The 14,773-nt window shown below is 43.6% G+C and overlaps 1 protein-coding gene across 1 annotated transcript; it reads right to left on the reverse strand.

Moving 5' to 3' along the window:
• Positions 1–6,403: 6,403 nt before the first annotated feature.
• LOC126542368 (sepiapterin reductase-like) lies at positions 6,404–14,348 on the reverse strand. The gene is made up of 3 exons (XM_050189417.3): positions 13,418–14,348; positions 11,379–11,525; positions 6,404–7,205 (listed from the first exon to the last, which is right to left on the reverse strand). The coding sequence occupies exons 1-3, from the start codon at positions 13,971–13,973 to the stop codon at positions 7,087–7,089; spliced, it is 822 nt and encodes a 273-aa protein (XP_050045374.1). The 5' UTR covers positions 13,974–14,348; the 3' UTR covers positions 6,404–7,086.
• Positions 14,349–14,773: the final 425 nt, after the last annotated feature.

Below are 14,773 nucleotides of genomic sequence, written 5' to 3' on the forward strand. Positions count from 1 at the left end.
ATGTTTTTTAGCGTTGCTTTTTAAGTTGGTTCTTTATTCTATGGTTGTTTACTTTCGTGTCGATGAAGAGGCTTTAATTGCACCAGCTGCGGTTTAAACTGTTAATGCGATTCCATCCAAGAACCACCGCCTATTGTAATCAGCGATCTGATCGTGTTCGCTGCTTCGCGTCAACCTGCGACGGGTTGTGCCACGAGAGACAACGTACAGTGGGATGTAGTGCCTGGGTGCTCGGAGACCACTGCCGTTTTTCGTGCATTTGGAAAACAGCGACCGCGAACTACCACTTCAGCGGAATACAACAGTTTTTCCCCTTTGCATTCTTCTTATGGTGACTGCCACAGCTCTAGAAACTGCAAGCACAGCGAAAGGGGACGACAGGCAAAGCGTGCGGGCGCAGCGTACGCACAAGCGCGCAGATGCACACGGATGACGCTCGGTGGAGTGGCTAGAGCATGGTGTAAGACCATGGGCTAGAGCTCGAGCTACTCAGATTAGCGCCGGCCAGTGGCGTAGCCAGAAATTTCGTTCGGGGGGGGGGGGGGGGGGGGGGGCTCACAGTGCAGCTCGGCCACCTCCTAAGTGGAAATATTAGGTCGGATGCTCCTATCTAAATACATGTAAAAGGAAAATTCATTTTTCTCGGCAACCACTTCACCAAGTTTGATGAGGTTTGTTGAATTTAAAAGAAAAACTTAAATTCTAGTGACTCTTTGTTTCCAATTTTCGATTTAGGTCGTCAATATTTTATTAAAAAGTGGCAAACATCAAAAAGTTTCAGAAAACGAAAGAATGAAGCTTACAACTCTGTAAATCAGCAATGAAAATTGATATCACAATTCTGCAAATTGCACATAATAGTACATCTTCAGCGGACAAAATTGATGTTACACATGAGTCTCAAAAAAATAAGTATTATGGAAATAAGGCTTTTGCAGAACCCTTGTACATAACATAACCAATTCAAATAGACATATCGAATTTGTCCGCTTTGAATGGTGTAATGGATGCCGTTTACAGAACCACGATATCTGTTCTTGATGAAAACCTATTAAATTGTAAACTTCGTGCTTCTACTTTTTTTCGGAGTTTCGAATTTTTCAAAATATATTAAACAAAGTTCGGGCCCTAAATCAAAATTCCGCTTCCAACAGACACTAGAATCTAACTTACTCTCTCAACTGCAACACATTTCATTAAAGTGATTCAAGAGTTATCTCAGAAAAGCGTTTCTGCGTTTTACATGTATCTGAATAGGCCGCGTCGGAGTTGGGCTCGAGCTAAAGCTTCCTCTTAAACAATTTGATATATATATATTCCTCTTAAACAATTTGCCTAGGCATCAAATACATGAATAATAACTGTATTGTCATTACCAAAGATGCTGCAAACGAATTCTTGAACGCTACGCACTGTCAATACAAGCAAAATATGTATTTTTTCATTGAATATTATACTCGTATGTGCCAAAAATTGTGCCCAACATAACTGATGTCGATGCTTCCATCTTTCTGTCTACTTAGTAAGTAAAGGAAATATCACACGAACTTTAGAACTACATCAGTTCGAAACCAGCAAAGCAGTGCATGCCACTGATATGAAAAATGTAAAGCCAATGAAATGAACAAGTTGAGGACAAATATGGTAATGAAACTTTGTCATTCAAGATCCGTGTTTACATTCTTGTACATATGCAAGGGCCAGTGAAAAATCTCAATGACGCTGTCATTTGTTCCAATGTATTACGCCGGAGCAGCTGTCACCGGTCATGTATCGTGAGTAATTGCAACGAAATTATAGTCGCAACAGAGAGCACGTATAAAAAGCAGGAGTTCTGCAGAATATACGAGGGCCAGTCAAATGAAAGTGAGCCAATGCGAATATATGACAGACGGGATACTTTATTTAAAAGTAGCCTCCATGAGCATTTAGACATTTGGCCCATTGACTAACGAGTCGCGTAATTCCCGTCTCATAAACCTCCTTGGGTTGTTGCTTCAAAACGTCTGCGACTGACTTTCACGTCATCGTCCGAGAGGAATCTGGTTCCCTTGAGCTGTTTTTTCGGCTGCCCCAAATTGTGGAAGTCGCAAGGCGACAGGTCTGAGCTGTATGGCGGATGTTGCAGCGTTTCCCGCTTGAACGTTGCCAGTCTTGTGTTAACCACATCAGCGACGTGTGGACGGGCATTGTCATTGAATGACCCCATTCGTCAATTTTTCACGTAGTTTGTTCTTGATTGCAACACGCAGCCGATCCGGCGTTTCACAATATCTGAAACAATTGATAGTCTCTCAAGATTTAGCAAATTCTATCAGTAATGGTCCATGACAATCGAAAAATAAAATTCAGCAACATCTTTCCGGCGGAAATGACGGCATTTGCTTTATTTGGGGGTGGTGAATTCGAATGTTTCCATTGTAAGCTTTGCCGTCGTGTTTCAGGCTCGTAGTAGTGGCATGATGGTTCGTCTCCGATCACAATTGCAGACAAGAAATCGTCACCCTTATTGTGATACCGGATCAGAGAGTAAAGGCAGCGCCGAACTTCTCCGTACTCTGGCGGTGGTTCAAAATCTTTGACATCCATAGCGCACACAAGAGCTGATAACCGAGATGTTCATGAATTATGGCGTGAACGGTCACGGTGAACCGAACCGGGACTGATGTTCACACGCTCTGCCAGTTCATCGATGCTTATCCTCCGTTCTTGTGTCATCAGCTCATCAACCTTTTCAGTTTTGTTAGGAGTGATTGCACGATGGCTTTGGTGCGGTCTGGGATCGTCTTTGCAACTTTCACGTCCTTCTTTGAACCGTTTGTTCTAACGCTTGACAGTGGCCAATGAAACGCAATGTTCAATGTTCAATAGGACTTAGTCAAGCTGCTGACGCAGCTTTCTTCCTCAAGACCTGTCCATATTCAAATGTATATTGTATATGAGAAATAAAGCACTTACTTACTTTACTTACTTTCTTTACTTACTTACTTTACTTGCTTGCTTGCTTGCAATGTACACGGCAGCCATGCGGTCACTAATTTCTTTTTGGGAAACACCTTCAGCTGTCAAAAACATCACGGCACCACGCTACTCGACTTCTGGAGCGTCCGTTACCTCTCGCAACCATGTTCAACCCAGTGTATGTGCGCATTAAAGAACATTCATCCTCACACCTGCGTGTCACTTTTGTAAATGAGAGATGCCTGTGTGCTATGCGCAGGCCTTGCAGATAATTAACAGAACCGTAATTGCGCAGGATGGGTGAGCTCACTTTCATTTCACTCGCCTTCGTACAATATAAACGCGAAGATACAATGGAATATACAAATGCCAAGATACAGCTTGATAAAGGGCAAAAAAGTGCCACTGGAAACAAAGTACTGCATACTTGCATACTGCACGTATGCACAAAACCTCGCAACAAGATATCTAAACGTACGTATAAGTCTCCAATAAATCTACGTATCTAAGAAAAAGTCGCGGTATATGATGGGTCAAACAAGGCAAATAAACATGTTGCGCAATCACAGATTTACAGAATCCTAGATCCCTCCCCCATTCCATCCACTCCCCCCGATGTATCGCGCGCGACGGAAAGCGGCGCGCTTGCTCCTCACTTTTCTCCCTTGCGCACACAAGACTGAGCCACCATCGTCGGCTCATCCATTGCAGCCCCCCCCTCCCCCTCCTTACGTGAATCGCACATACAGCATGCGGTGCGCGGTTATGATGTTATCGCGCTTGGACTTTATGCGGAACATGAGGGCGACGGCAAAGGTAGGAATGCGCCTAGAGTGTCGATATAGTTGCTATCGCAGTAATATAATAAGAGTATCCGGCAGCTGAAGCATCCCATGGCCCATTACTTTCCGCAAAAAAAGAAACAACGAAATCGAACTTTCACCATGCGACAATTCGCTGTGCTACAACAATGTCCTTTTCCTTTTGTGGGGCGGGGGCACCGAAATGCAGAAACGCAAAGGAAAGTATTTCCACAATCGAATGCCTACTTTGGGCACCTAATTTGGCTACCGAAAGAATATCGAAGAAATCGTGAGACGTTCGGTCCACCTAGAACCATACGCATACTGCTCGGTATTCTACACCGGCTAGACAAGACTTTCTGGAGAGGTTGCGCTCAGGCGAACGCGGTGAAATCCATCGAGTCCCCACAGTGATGGCGGCCAGCGACCATTGTTTCTTTTTCTCGTCTTCTAGCTAGAAAGCGTCCAAAACTCGACCAGGCGAAAATGCACTCGGCCAGAGAAAACCGAACGCGCACCGAAGTGCGCCGCGCGGTGGTCGGGGCAACACGAGAAAGACGCATGCGCTCTGGCTGGCTCTGGCAGCCCGCGGGTAGGGCAGAGAGAAAAAAATTGAAGAGGCTCAATGTGTCCTCGCGATTAAAAGTCAAAGTTGAAATAATTAATAAGAACGTAGTCACCTTGGCTGGCTTTAGTACTAGTCTTCACTGGATGCTTTGGCGCAGGTGGAAAAAAATGTTCATATTATTTTATGTGACATGACGGCACGAATGAACCGCCACAACGATTCTTCTCATCGGGCCTCGCTGCGGGCTTTGTCAACTTGTCTGATAGTGTGTTGATTTGGCTTGTCTCGTTGTATGGCCCGATGTACGACTTTGAAAAAGTTAATGAACCTTTGGCGTCAAATATTTATGGGAACATTAAACTTACAAAGTTCCGCAATTGAAATCTAAAGCACACGTTTGGAAATGTCAATGCACCTTCCACATCAAAAGTTTATGTATGTATGTATGTATGTATGTATGTATGTATGTATGTATGTATGTATGTATGTATGTATGTATGTATGTATGTATGTATGTATGTATGTATGCTTTATTTCCACAAAAACTAAATACAGCTTTGCGGGGGTAAAGTGGGGAAAAAAGCTTTATACCCATAAAGTTTCGGTATTGACATCCACGCGCTCCGTAGATACCATGATACAGTATAGATTCCGCGGCCTCTGCGAAACGCCCGGCTAGCCCGTTCGCCATCAAAATGTCCTTGAAACTTTGTGCTCGGATGGGGCTGCTTGCGCTATGTGACTCCCGGTGCATGGGCGTTGCCGCGAAATCCAGCCCGAGTTCGCAATTTTTGCGGTGAAATGGCTTTTCGAGCGTGAAAAAGACGTTCTAGACAAAATCCAGAATGATTTCTGGCGCCGGTGTTTGCTTTGGTCGACGGTGCATGGACAGCACGAAAACATTTCGGGGGGGGCTGAAGCCCCATAAGCCCCCCCCCCCCCTGGCTACGCCCCTGGCGCCGGCTGCTAAGCACGCGCGGGCGTCGCACCATCGGCAGTCAAAGCGGAAATTCCCGCAGCGCAACTCCAGGAAGCGGAAACGCCGGAACGGGAAATTTTGAAACCGGAAATGCCGGAATCGGATTTGGTGTTAGGGGAAAAGGCGGCGCACATCAAAGGTTGTCGCTACTTAAAAGAGCGGCGGTGGCGCGTGGATGGAGGGGCTTTAGTCATAATGGGACGTTTACATTGTATGGTCGCCAAGTGCTGATCATGATGGTGATTTACATACTATATATGGCACATACAATGGGGGATTGACCAAGCACACGTTACATATGAGCCAACGTCAACCAGCTCTTTGAGATAATCGCTGCGTGTTATTATGGCTTCCAAAGTATGGCACATACCCAATACAGGGAATCAGCGAAGAAAAGGGCTGTACGTATCGTGCCAACGCTAACTAGGTATTTGAGATGATTGCCGCACGTGTTCATGATTACTATTTCCATACTCTGGCACATACCCACTAGGCTCAGCTAAGGTGCGGCCATTACATTTAAACTAAAGAAGAAGAATGAAGAAATACAAAAAGCCAATATAAGAGTAGTCACATTGCGTAGCATAGGTGCGGGAGAGCACATATGGGTGTGCACACGTTTCAATTATGCCAAAACCGCAGGTATGTGCAAATTTATAACATATTATAAACCACTTCACGAAAGGTTCTTTTTAAGTAGACTAAAAAATATGCGTTGGATCTGCATATGTATGCATTTTTTTTCTTGCTTGCTTTAAGTGTGCCGAATGTGCAAACCCCTGTTGCAAGTAGAAATGATAGAGATATGCGATATACGGGGAAGGAAGAAAGCCACTCTTTTAAAAATAATGAGAATAGTTTAGTAGTTTTTATCCCAAATCCTTTAATTATTGTCTGCATAAAGCCGGCTCTGCTATGTTGTCTATTTCAGTTAAAATTAAGACCATATGGTTTATAAATGTGTGCTCAACACTGCACTAAGAGTGCTTGTCAGTGCACCAAATGACCTGTCTGCGCTAAGATCGGTGACAGGTCAAATGGCTGTTCCACAACAAATCATATATTGATACAATTTATTGACAGAACAATACCATCATGTATTGGCACAATTTATTGGCACAGTAATACAATCAAGTATTGGCGCATTTTATTGGCACAATCAACAAGCACATTTCAAGTAACTGCAAAGCGTACTGCTGCCAGCACAACCATGAATAAGCTGGGAAAATGTAGACACCGCAAATTAAAAGGCACTAAGTAGCATAACAAGAGGTGGCCTAAAGCTACTAAATATATATTGTAATAAGTAGCAATATTGCACCAAGCAAGACTATAGTAATACAATCAGTACCCTTAAGTATTCTCTCCACATAAAAACAGAACAGTGTGAGCTTGGTTCATACACGAAGTGCATGCCCTTGAAGACTTTAAACAAAAGCAACAACAACAAAATTACGCCTGTTTGTGACACACTGCTTATCATCACTGCATTGTAATGTTAAGAATAATAATAAGGGATGGCAACTTAAGCAAGATAATGCTACTTAATGTTTACTGCAAAGGACAAAAAAGTTGCGGTTGCTTTTTAATTGTGCCTGCATCCGTGCATATGCTTCTGATGCTTTGTCTTACATCAACCATATGTAATATGATCAATCATCAATATCCTTAATGCACCTCTAGTTCAGTTTGAAAAAACAGTTACAAATTGTAACCCTGGAAGAAACGCCGAGCAAAACAAATGGCCACAGAATGAACACGACGTTCTCAACGCACTAGGTTCGATCAAAGTAGTCGACATGATCCCCAGACTGAAATTCCTGAGCCCCAAGAATTTGAACCAGACGAAGAGCTGTGGCATCCGGAGTCAGAAGCATACCAGATTCCCTTGCACCTGAAAGATCAAAGGCACTCAAAAAATCGAACTCATGCCATTCACTGCATGATTACCATCTTTTAAAAAGTTCATTGAAGGACAAACAAATCCTACAGGTATCCTGATATCTCCAATTACTCCAGTTTTATATCCACCAAAGCCATCCTATGTCTGTAATTTTCTTATCGCTCTCTGTCTAATCATCTACTGCTCTCAACAATATTTCGTTGCCCATGGCAGCCATTATGCTGCTCTTATAGGCCACCAGTTATTTTCATTATGCATTGTGCAATCTTTCCAACCCCATTATTCTTAATCTCAACTAGAATATTTTGCCTTCATTTCGTAAAGGGGGTTTATTCAATCTGTATAGAAGCAGCGACCAACGCGGTAACAGCAGGTAGGGCGCAGCCAGTGAACGAACTGGGTACGAGCCACGCAATGGCAACGGGGCTTTTCGGCCTGCCGATCTTCTTCGTCACAATCACCCAACTGAAACAGCTCGATTTCGGCGTGGGCGCAGTCAATGATCGCATGATGTGTGGAGAGAAAGTCCCAACCTAATATGACGTCGTGTGAACATGATGGCAACACGATGAATTCTATTGTATAGAGGACCTCCTGAATGACGACACGAGCGGTGCAGGCACCAGATGGCTCGACGTGCTGCGGGTTGGCAGTTCAAAAAGACAGTCCAGAAAGCGGCGGTGTCACTTTTCCTATCTTGCGCCAGATACGGGCATCTATCGCTGAAAGTGCAGCGCCAGTGTCGACAAGTGCTAGCGTCAATGTTCCTTCTATGGCGACTTCAATAACGTTCTTCGGGGAAGTGTGAGGCCTTATACATTTCGCTGGCACCGCAGTTCTCGCCTCCTGAACTGTGATATTTAGTTTTCCTGGCGCAAAGGGCTCCGACACCGGTGCATGGGGGAAAGCGAGCGGCGGCGAGGAGAAGGTGAACGGCGAGCGGCGGAGAATGTGGTGTCGACAACAGGAGGAGATTCAAAGGTGTCCGAATAGTTGTGGCGTTGTTGAAAACGTGGCGCATATGGACGCACATTGTTCGGGACGTTCGGTGTAAGGAGGCGACAGTGACGTGCTACGTGTCCAGCACGGCCACAATAAAAACAAATCGGGCGATTGTCTTCCGTGCGCCAATGATCTTGAGGTCGTGCATACTGCACCATTGGCCGGACTGGAGCGGATACGGGCGGGTGCAAAGGCGGGCGAAGGGGACCGTAGGTCTGTGGTGCAGGCCTCGAAGCGACTTCGGCGTACGTCGGGGGAGCGGCAACCGGAGCCTGCTGAAGAGAAGGTGGAATGCGGTCGGCTACCTGCTCCTTGATGACAGATTGGAGAGCGGGCGCCAACGGCCGTGTGTAAGGGGAATCAGAGAAAGCTGACGAGCCACCTCTTCACGGACGAACTCCTTGATCTGTAGCAGTAGCGACGTGTTATCCGGGGAAGCAGCCAAGCTCGACATAGAAGTCGCCTGAGGAGAAGATTGGCGGGTGGCTATGCGTTGTTTGCGGAGTTCGTCGAAGCTTTGGCAGAGACTGACGAGTTCAGAGACTGTCGCCAGATTTTTCGCCAACAGCATCTGGAAGGCGTCGTCTTCAATGCCTTTTAAGATATGGCGGATCTTCTCGGCATCAGCCATTGTGACGTCAACGCGGTTGCAGAGGTCGACAACATCTTCTATACAACTTGTAAATGTCTCCCTGCACTGTTGCGCACGACTGCGCAAACGTTGCTCGGCGCGAAGCTTGCGAATGGCGCGGTGCCCGAATACCTCCGTCACGTTAGTTTTTAAGGCTGTCCACGTCGTGAGATCACGTTCATGGTTGCGGTGCCACATGCTGGCAACACCGCTCAAATAAAACGATACGTAATTCAGTTTTTTGGTTTCGTCCTATTGGTTGTGGATGCTCACCCGGTCGTAGTCAGCGAGCCAGTCTTCTACATCATGGTCTTCGGTACCGCTGAAGATGGGTGGGTCACGCTGACGCAACGGGCCGGGGGAAACCACGATAGTCACCGAGGCAGCGGGTTGTGGTTGCGGTGGTCCTTCTTCCGGCATAATGAAGACAGGCTGCAGTGTCCGGTTGCGAAGTTCCAGAATTCCGGTTGTACCCAGCAGCTCCACCAATTGTAAAGGGGGTTTATTTGGGCCGTAGAGAAGCAGTGACCAACGTGGCAACAGCAGGTAGGGCGCAGCCAGCGAACGAACTGGGTACGAGCCACGCGATGGCAACGGGGCTTTTCAGCCTGCCGATCTTCTTTGTCACAATCTGAACATTATGCCGATCATATGTAATTCTGTTGCTTACTGCACTAACTTTAGATTTTCCTCAAGCTTCTTTGTTATCCACATATGTTTGACCTGAGAGGTCAGTGATATGTGATACCAGACTTAGTGCTGTTGGACCCCCAGTCTTATATACTCTTTCTTAGAAAATATCAGTATGTCGCTGTTTGTGACTTGAGAGTGACTGCCAAAGAAAGAATGAAAATGAGTTGCAGCGTGCTTGCCAGGCACTCCGAAGTTGTTATTCTTATGGCCCTTGGAATGAACATTCTTGTCACACAGCCAAAAATGACACCAAGTGCTTGAAACTATTGCTCAGATAAGACATTTTGAACACTTCAGAATGCTGAAAGTACCACATTTTCAGCGGTATCATGTCCACGTGCATAGGGGTCTGCATGTGCATTTGTGCGTCTGTGTGAAACATACTCCCTTTCTCTCTAATTCACATTAGGTGTGGGAGAGCAAGTGATGGTTGACTCAGAAAGGCTCCAACACGGCACCTAGGGCACAGCAAGCCCATACATGACAAGTGAGCACCAGCGGCACATGCTTCGGCTAACAGTTCCCTCCCTCCTCTGAGTGAGAGTGTCCCTGGGAGGGCATAAAAGCAGTCCACCTCATTGAAGGAGAGAACCATAACACTTTTTTCCTAGCAGATTATGGAAATTGGAGCAAGCTGCCCTTTCCTTATATAACACAGTAAATAAATGTCCAGTTCTTGCATTCTATGCCACTTTGTCACTACCCAGGCCCTCCTTGCTGATCTACCAGATCCAGCTCTAGGCTGCTCGGCTAATGCTACACTCGAGAATGAGGAGCCCCATGAAACGCTATGTACGTTCCCACAAATCCTCATATTCAAGCTATAGCATGTTCTACAAGGAATGTCGAAGGTACACAAAACCTAAGAAGCATGAAGTGTTCACTGAAAAATGTATATGAATCAAGCATCAGAACTACTTTATATGTGAATTGACATGCCACACATACAGGTAGTGAAAACGAAAAATACTAGATAGTTAAGCGTTAAGTGCATTCTGCATTCATACAAGCATATTGTTACTCAGGGTGCTAGCCGTGAGAACCTCTAGCATTCAGTCATGTGTTCTCTCAGCTACTTCATGTATAAAGAAGGATATGATCTGGAAATAATGTTAACAGATTTATGCAATTGCTATTCTCATTCACAAAAATTTTTTTAGGGAATAGTACTGAAAACCATTAGCAGCATCCTTTGTCTAACATACAGTTTTGCTCTGCAACCAAGAAAGCAATATCAGTAATATAACTGCCAAATGGAGCCTAGAAACAAGGCTGTATTAATGGCATAACACAGAACTAAATCATATTAGCAACAAATGTGTTGGTGTTTAAGGCTGAAACACAAGTGCAGAGCAGACTACTAACGTAAGCCATGCATAGCACTTAATATTATGCATTGAGAGGGCACATAAGACACACACTAAATCAGCGCAGAACTCACTTCTTTCTGTGTGTTCGATGCCAAGTAATGTGTACAAGAGTTAATCAATTAGCATTTGATGTCTAGAAGGTAGAACCATTTCAAATAATTATTATTTCGGCAGAGACAACGATGTTAGCTGCTATGTGTACTTTGTGTTGAACAGAATAAGTTGGCTAATTCTGTCCAAGTCAAACAAATAAAACACCTGTAGACAAGGCACCAGAAACAAGATAAGCTTAACTCTTTTGTACTATAGAAGAATTAGTGCAGATTTTGAAATGGGCATAAATTTCAAGCAATATGAAACTGCCTCCATAGCATGTGAAAATGGCACTTGTTGATATCTTTCGGTACACACAAGTACGCATGTGTACAAGCACAAGTGTGTGTACATGGATGCATTTTTTAATGTTACCTTCTGCCACAGCAGCAATCTCCTTTACTCCTTGGTGCAATGCTTGATGCATGGCTGTGTCTACAGGGCCTGGTGAGTAATTGAGAACTGTCACCGATGGATTTTCTGCTGCAATAATTTTGAAGTACATCTGTCGAGCAGCTTTCCCTGTAAGAAATGATACAAGAAATAAAGTTATATATACAGTGTCTTCTAACATTCATGACCACTAATATTGGATGCAAGACCACTTTAGGCTCAATATCCTGATTTTTTAGCTCAACATCCTGATATTGTGTACAGATACACCGAACCTGTATACAATCACAAGCCAAGAAATTTGCCAATGATCATTTAAACAAAAGAGACATATCAATAAAAGTAAGTGACTATGACAATAACTATCATGTAATGCCATATTAAAGGCTGTATATGTAGGCACGTAATTAAAAAGTTATCACTTAGACCTATCAACTATAATACTACCACAGGCAAACAATTTAAGTGGACAGACAACTATTCAGGACATGACTCGAGATGGCCTCGCCGATGGAAAGATTGTGTCTCATATTGATTGAAATGAGCACTGTTTTCCTCATTAAACAAAGATATATATTTTAAGTTGTTCACAACAAACGACCTTTGGCACCCTCACATAGCAAAAGCAGGATAAAAGAATTAAAAAAAATCGAAAATGCTAAAAAAAATTTTAGGACTCCAAAATATACAAATATAAAGAAACCCGGTGATGATCACAGGTTTTTAAAAACTCATTCAAAAGTTCTTTGATGAAGAAGTATAATTACAGGTTGATATTGATTCAAAATGTATGAGAGATTATGTTGGAATGACTAATATATAATCATTACAAAGCTTTGGGATGGACATATCATATTTTGCATATCAGAAGCACTAAATTTCTGTGTCGATGTGGTAGCCACCAGAAATTTCTGAAAAGCAGCATCTAAATTTTAATATGAACTCAGAATATGAAATATACAGAGGAGTTCTATTGTAATGATATTATGCTTTAAAACAGCTGGCCGCATTGAAATCCACGTTATAAACAGGCAGAATAATTTTTTTTTGCAAAGTAAACATTTCCATATTTGTTTTGCTTGTAGTCGCTCATACTAAGCTATAATTTTATATGTGTAGCTAATAAGGCAAAATAGATGCAAAGTATTGCTTCATTTGAAGTAAAGAAACCAACATCGACACAGCACTCCTGTGACAGCACAGTTCTTTATAATAATTCTTCATTCACATACTGGATAGCTTCTGTCTTCGAACTTAGAGAATATAGACTGCTATGTTATAGTGCTGCCTGTAGTGGTTGGTAATCCTAAACTTGTCAGTAATTTAACACCTAAACAAAGAACTGTTTTTGTACACAGGAAATTACACAATTGAGAAATGTTACAAAAGAGGAAAGGGCAGTCTGAAAATATGATAAGTTATAGGGAACAGATTTGACAGTTGTCTTCACAATGCAGCCATTTTAAGTGAATATAAGTGCACCATCAGTCATGATAAAAGAGTTTGGGCAAAGCTGCGTGAATGACCCATCATTGGCTGCCAATTATTCTGGGTAATCATATGGATGCACTAATGAGCACTATAGCTATGTAGCTTCTTCGTTGAGTGTTTACCCAGTACAATCTTAAATGATATTCAAGAGAATGTTACAGCTTAATAATCTATACACATAATTGATGTAGTTTTCTTTTTTTTTCGTTTGCTTTGACACAATTGAAAAACTTGGACTAGTTAAAAAAGGCTGAATTTGAGCACATGGAGAAATGCTATTTTCTTTTCACATTTGAACAGCACAAATTAAATGTATGGAAAAAACAGGGAAAACTACAGATATTGCCCACAAACATGATTTTTATTCGCGGTTTAACTAAATTTAACAGATTATTTCATTATGATTGCTATATAGCCTTAAGGGATAGAATAACTCGTGCAGAATTACTTGTTCTTAAGCTCACTACTACTTATTTCCTATTGCGTGCATGGTGATTTTCAATACAACTGGCACAAATACCTTCTCTTACCAGTGCAATAAATGCTTGCCCCAGCCAATGGCTTTACAGCGGCAAGTGACGAAATGTTGATAATGGTTCGAGAAATGGTGGAACTGTTTGGAAACTGTTCAAGAAAGGCCGAAGTCAGCGTCATAACAGAGGTTAAGTTGAGGTGGAAGTAGTCGTCAATTTCTTTCTCGTCAGTGAAGGCGCTTGCATACTTGTGCACATCACCGACCGTGCCTACATTGTGAACCAACACAACGCCGTCTGCCTCAGATATCTTGGCCCATGTGTCCGTTATCAGCTTCCGGTAATCTTCAAAAGTGGCCTTGGAATGATCCATAACTTCTGCAATGACTTCAACGCCAGGAGAAACTTGGCCGACAAGGCGTTTGGTTTCATTGAGATTCTCGGCGTTGCGACCGGTGATGACAAACACGGATTTCTCGGAAACTTCTTGGCTGAACGCTTGAGCTACAGCTCTTCCTATTCCAACGCTTGCTCCAGTTATTATCACATAATACTTTCTCTTCCAGAATGCGCCAGTACGGCGGCTTGCTGTGTCACCTGTTGATTCCGCCATCACGTAGAAATACTGCGCCGCCCCACTGGTTCGTCCGTGCGACTTTCAACCTCTCAACGCCTTTTCTTTTAACTGCGAGCGACCGCAAAGTAAGCCAAGATTGCCACGCTAATCTCCAAGTAGCAAGCGCCCTTAAACCTTTGCTTTTATCGTCTGCCGCAGAACTGGCGCCGGTGGGGTGCCGTTATCATTTTTTACTGCCTTTACACTGAATGATCGAGCAGTGTGGCCACAGAACACCCATGGTGTGGCCATGTGTGGCTTCAGCGGTTGTATTTTCCTCTTCAGCAGTGCTCTTAATGAACGTTCGTGTTTTCTTTTTAATTCAAGCATTCCGTTTTGTTATGAATGGGAGGCAACTTCCGGTGCACGCTCTGCGTCGAGAGAGAGGAAAAACAGCAGACCACACAGCGCAAGCGTTGCCTAACCAAACAAAAAGCAGAATCAAAAGTTTTTCTTTAGACCACTATCATCATCATCAACCTAACCAAATTCATGTGATCGGGGGTCCTGAATATCTGGCTGTGCGTGTTCAAAAAAAGATTTTGAGCTCACCGCTGCACTGTTTTTGTTCAAATTTTGCATAACGATCGCGACTTCGTGTGGTATAACACTTGGCACAGTTAATTGCCTGGTTTCTAAGTAAAAAGTGCAAATTTGCCTGCGCTTATGGGGATACAAGCTGCTGCCGCGACGGCGAACGCATAAACTTGTTTGGTTTGCCACCTGTCATCTGCAGAAAGCAGCGTTTCAGGGAGGGAAGTCGCCTGTTCCAGGAACGGGCAACTTGTGCATGACGC

This window comes from Dermacentor andersoni, chromosome 2, assembly GCF_023375885.2.
Source record: "Dermacentor andersoni chromosome 2, qqDerAnde1_hic_scaffold, whole genome shotgun sequence".
NCBI classification, from domain to species: Eukaryota; Metazoa; Arthropoda; class Arachnida; order Ixodida; family Ixodidae; genus Dermacentor; species Dermacentor andersoni.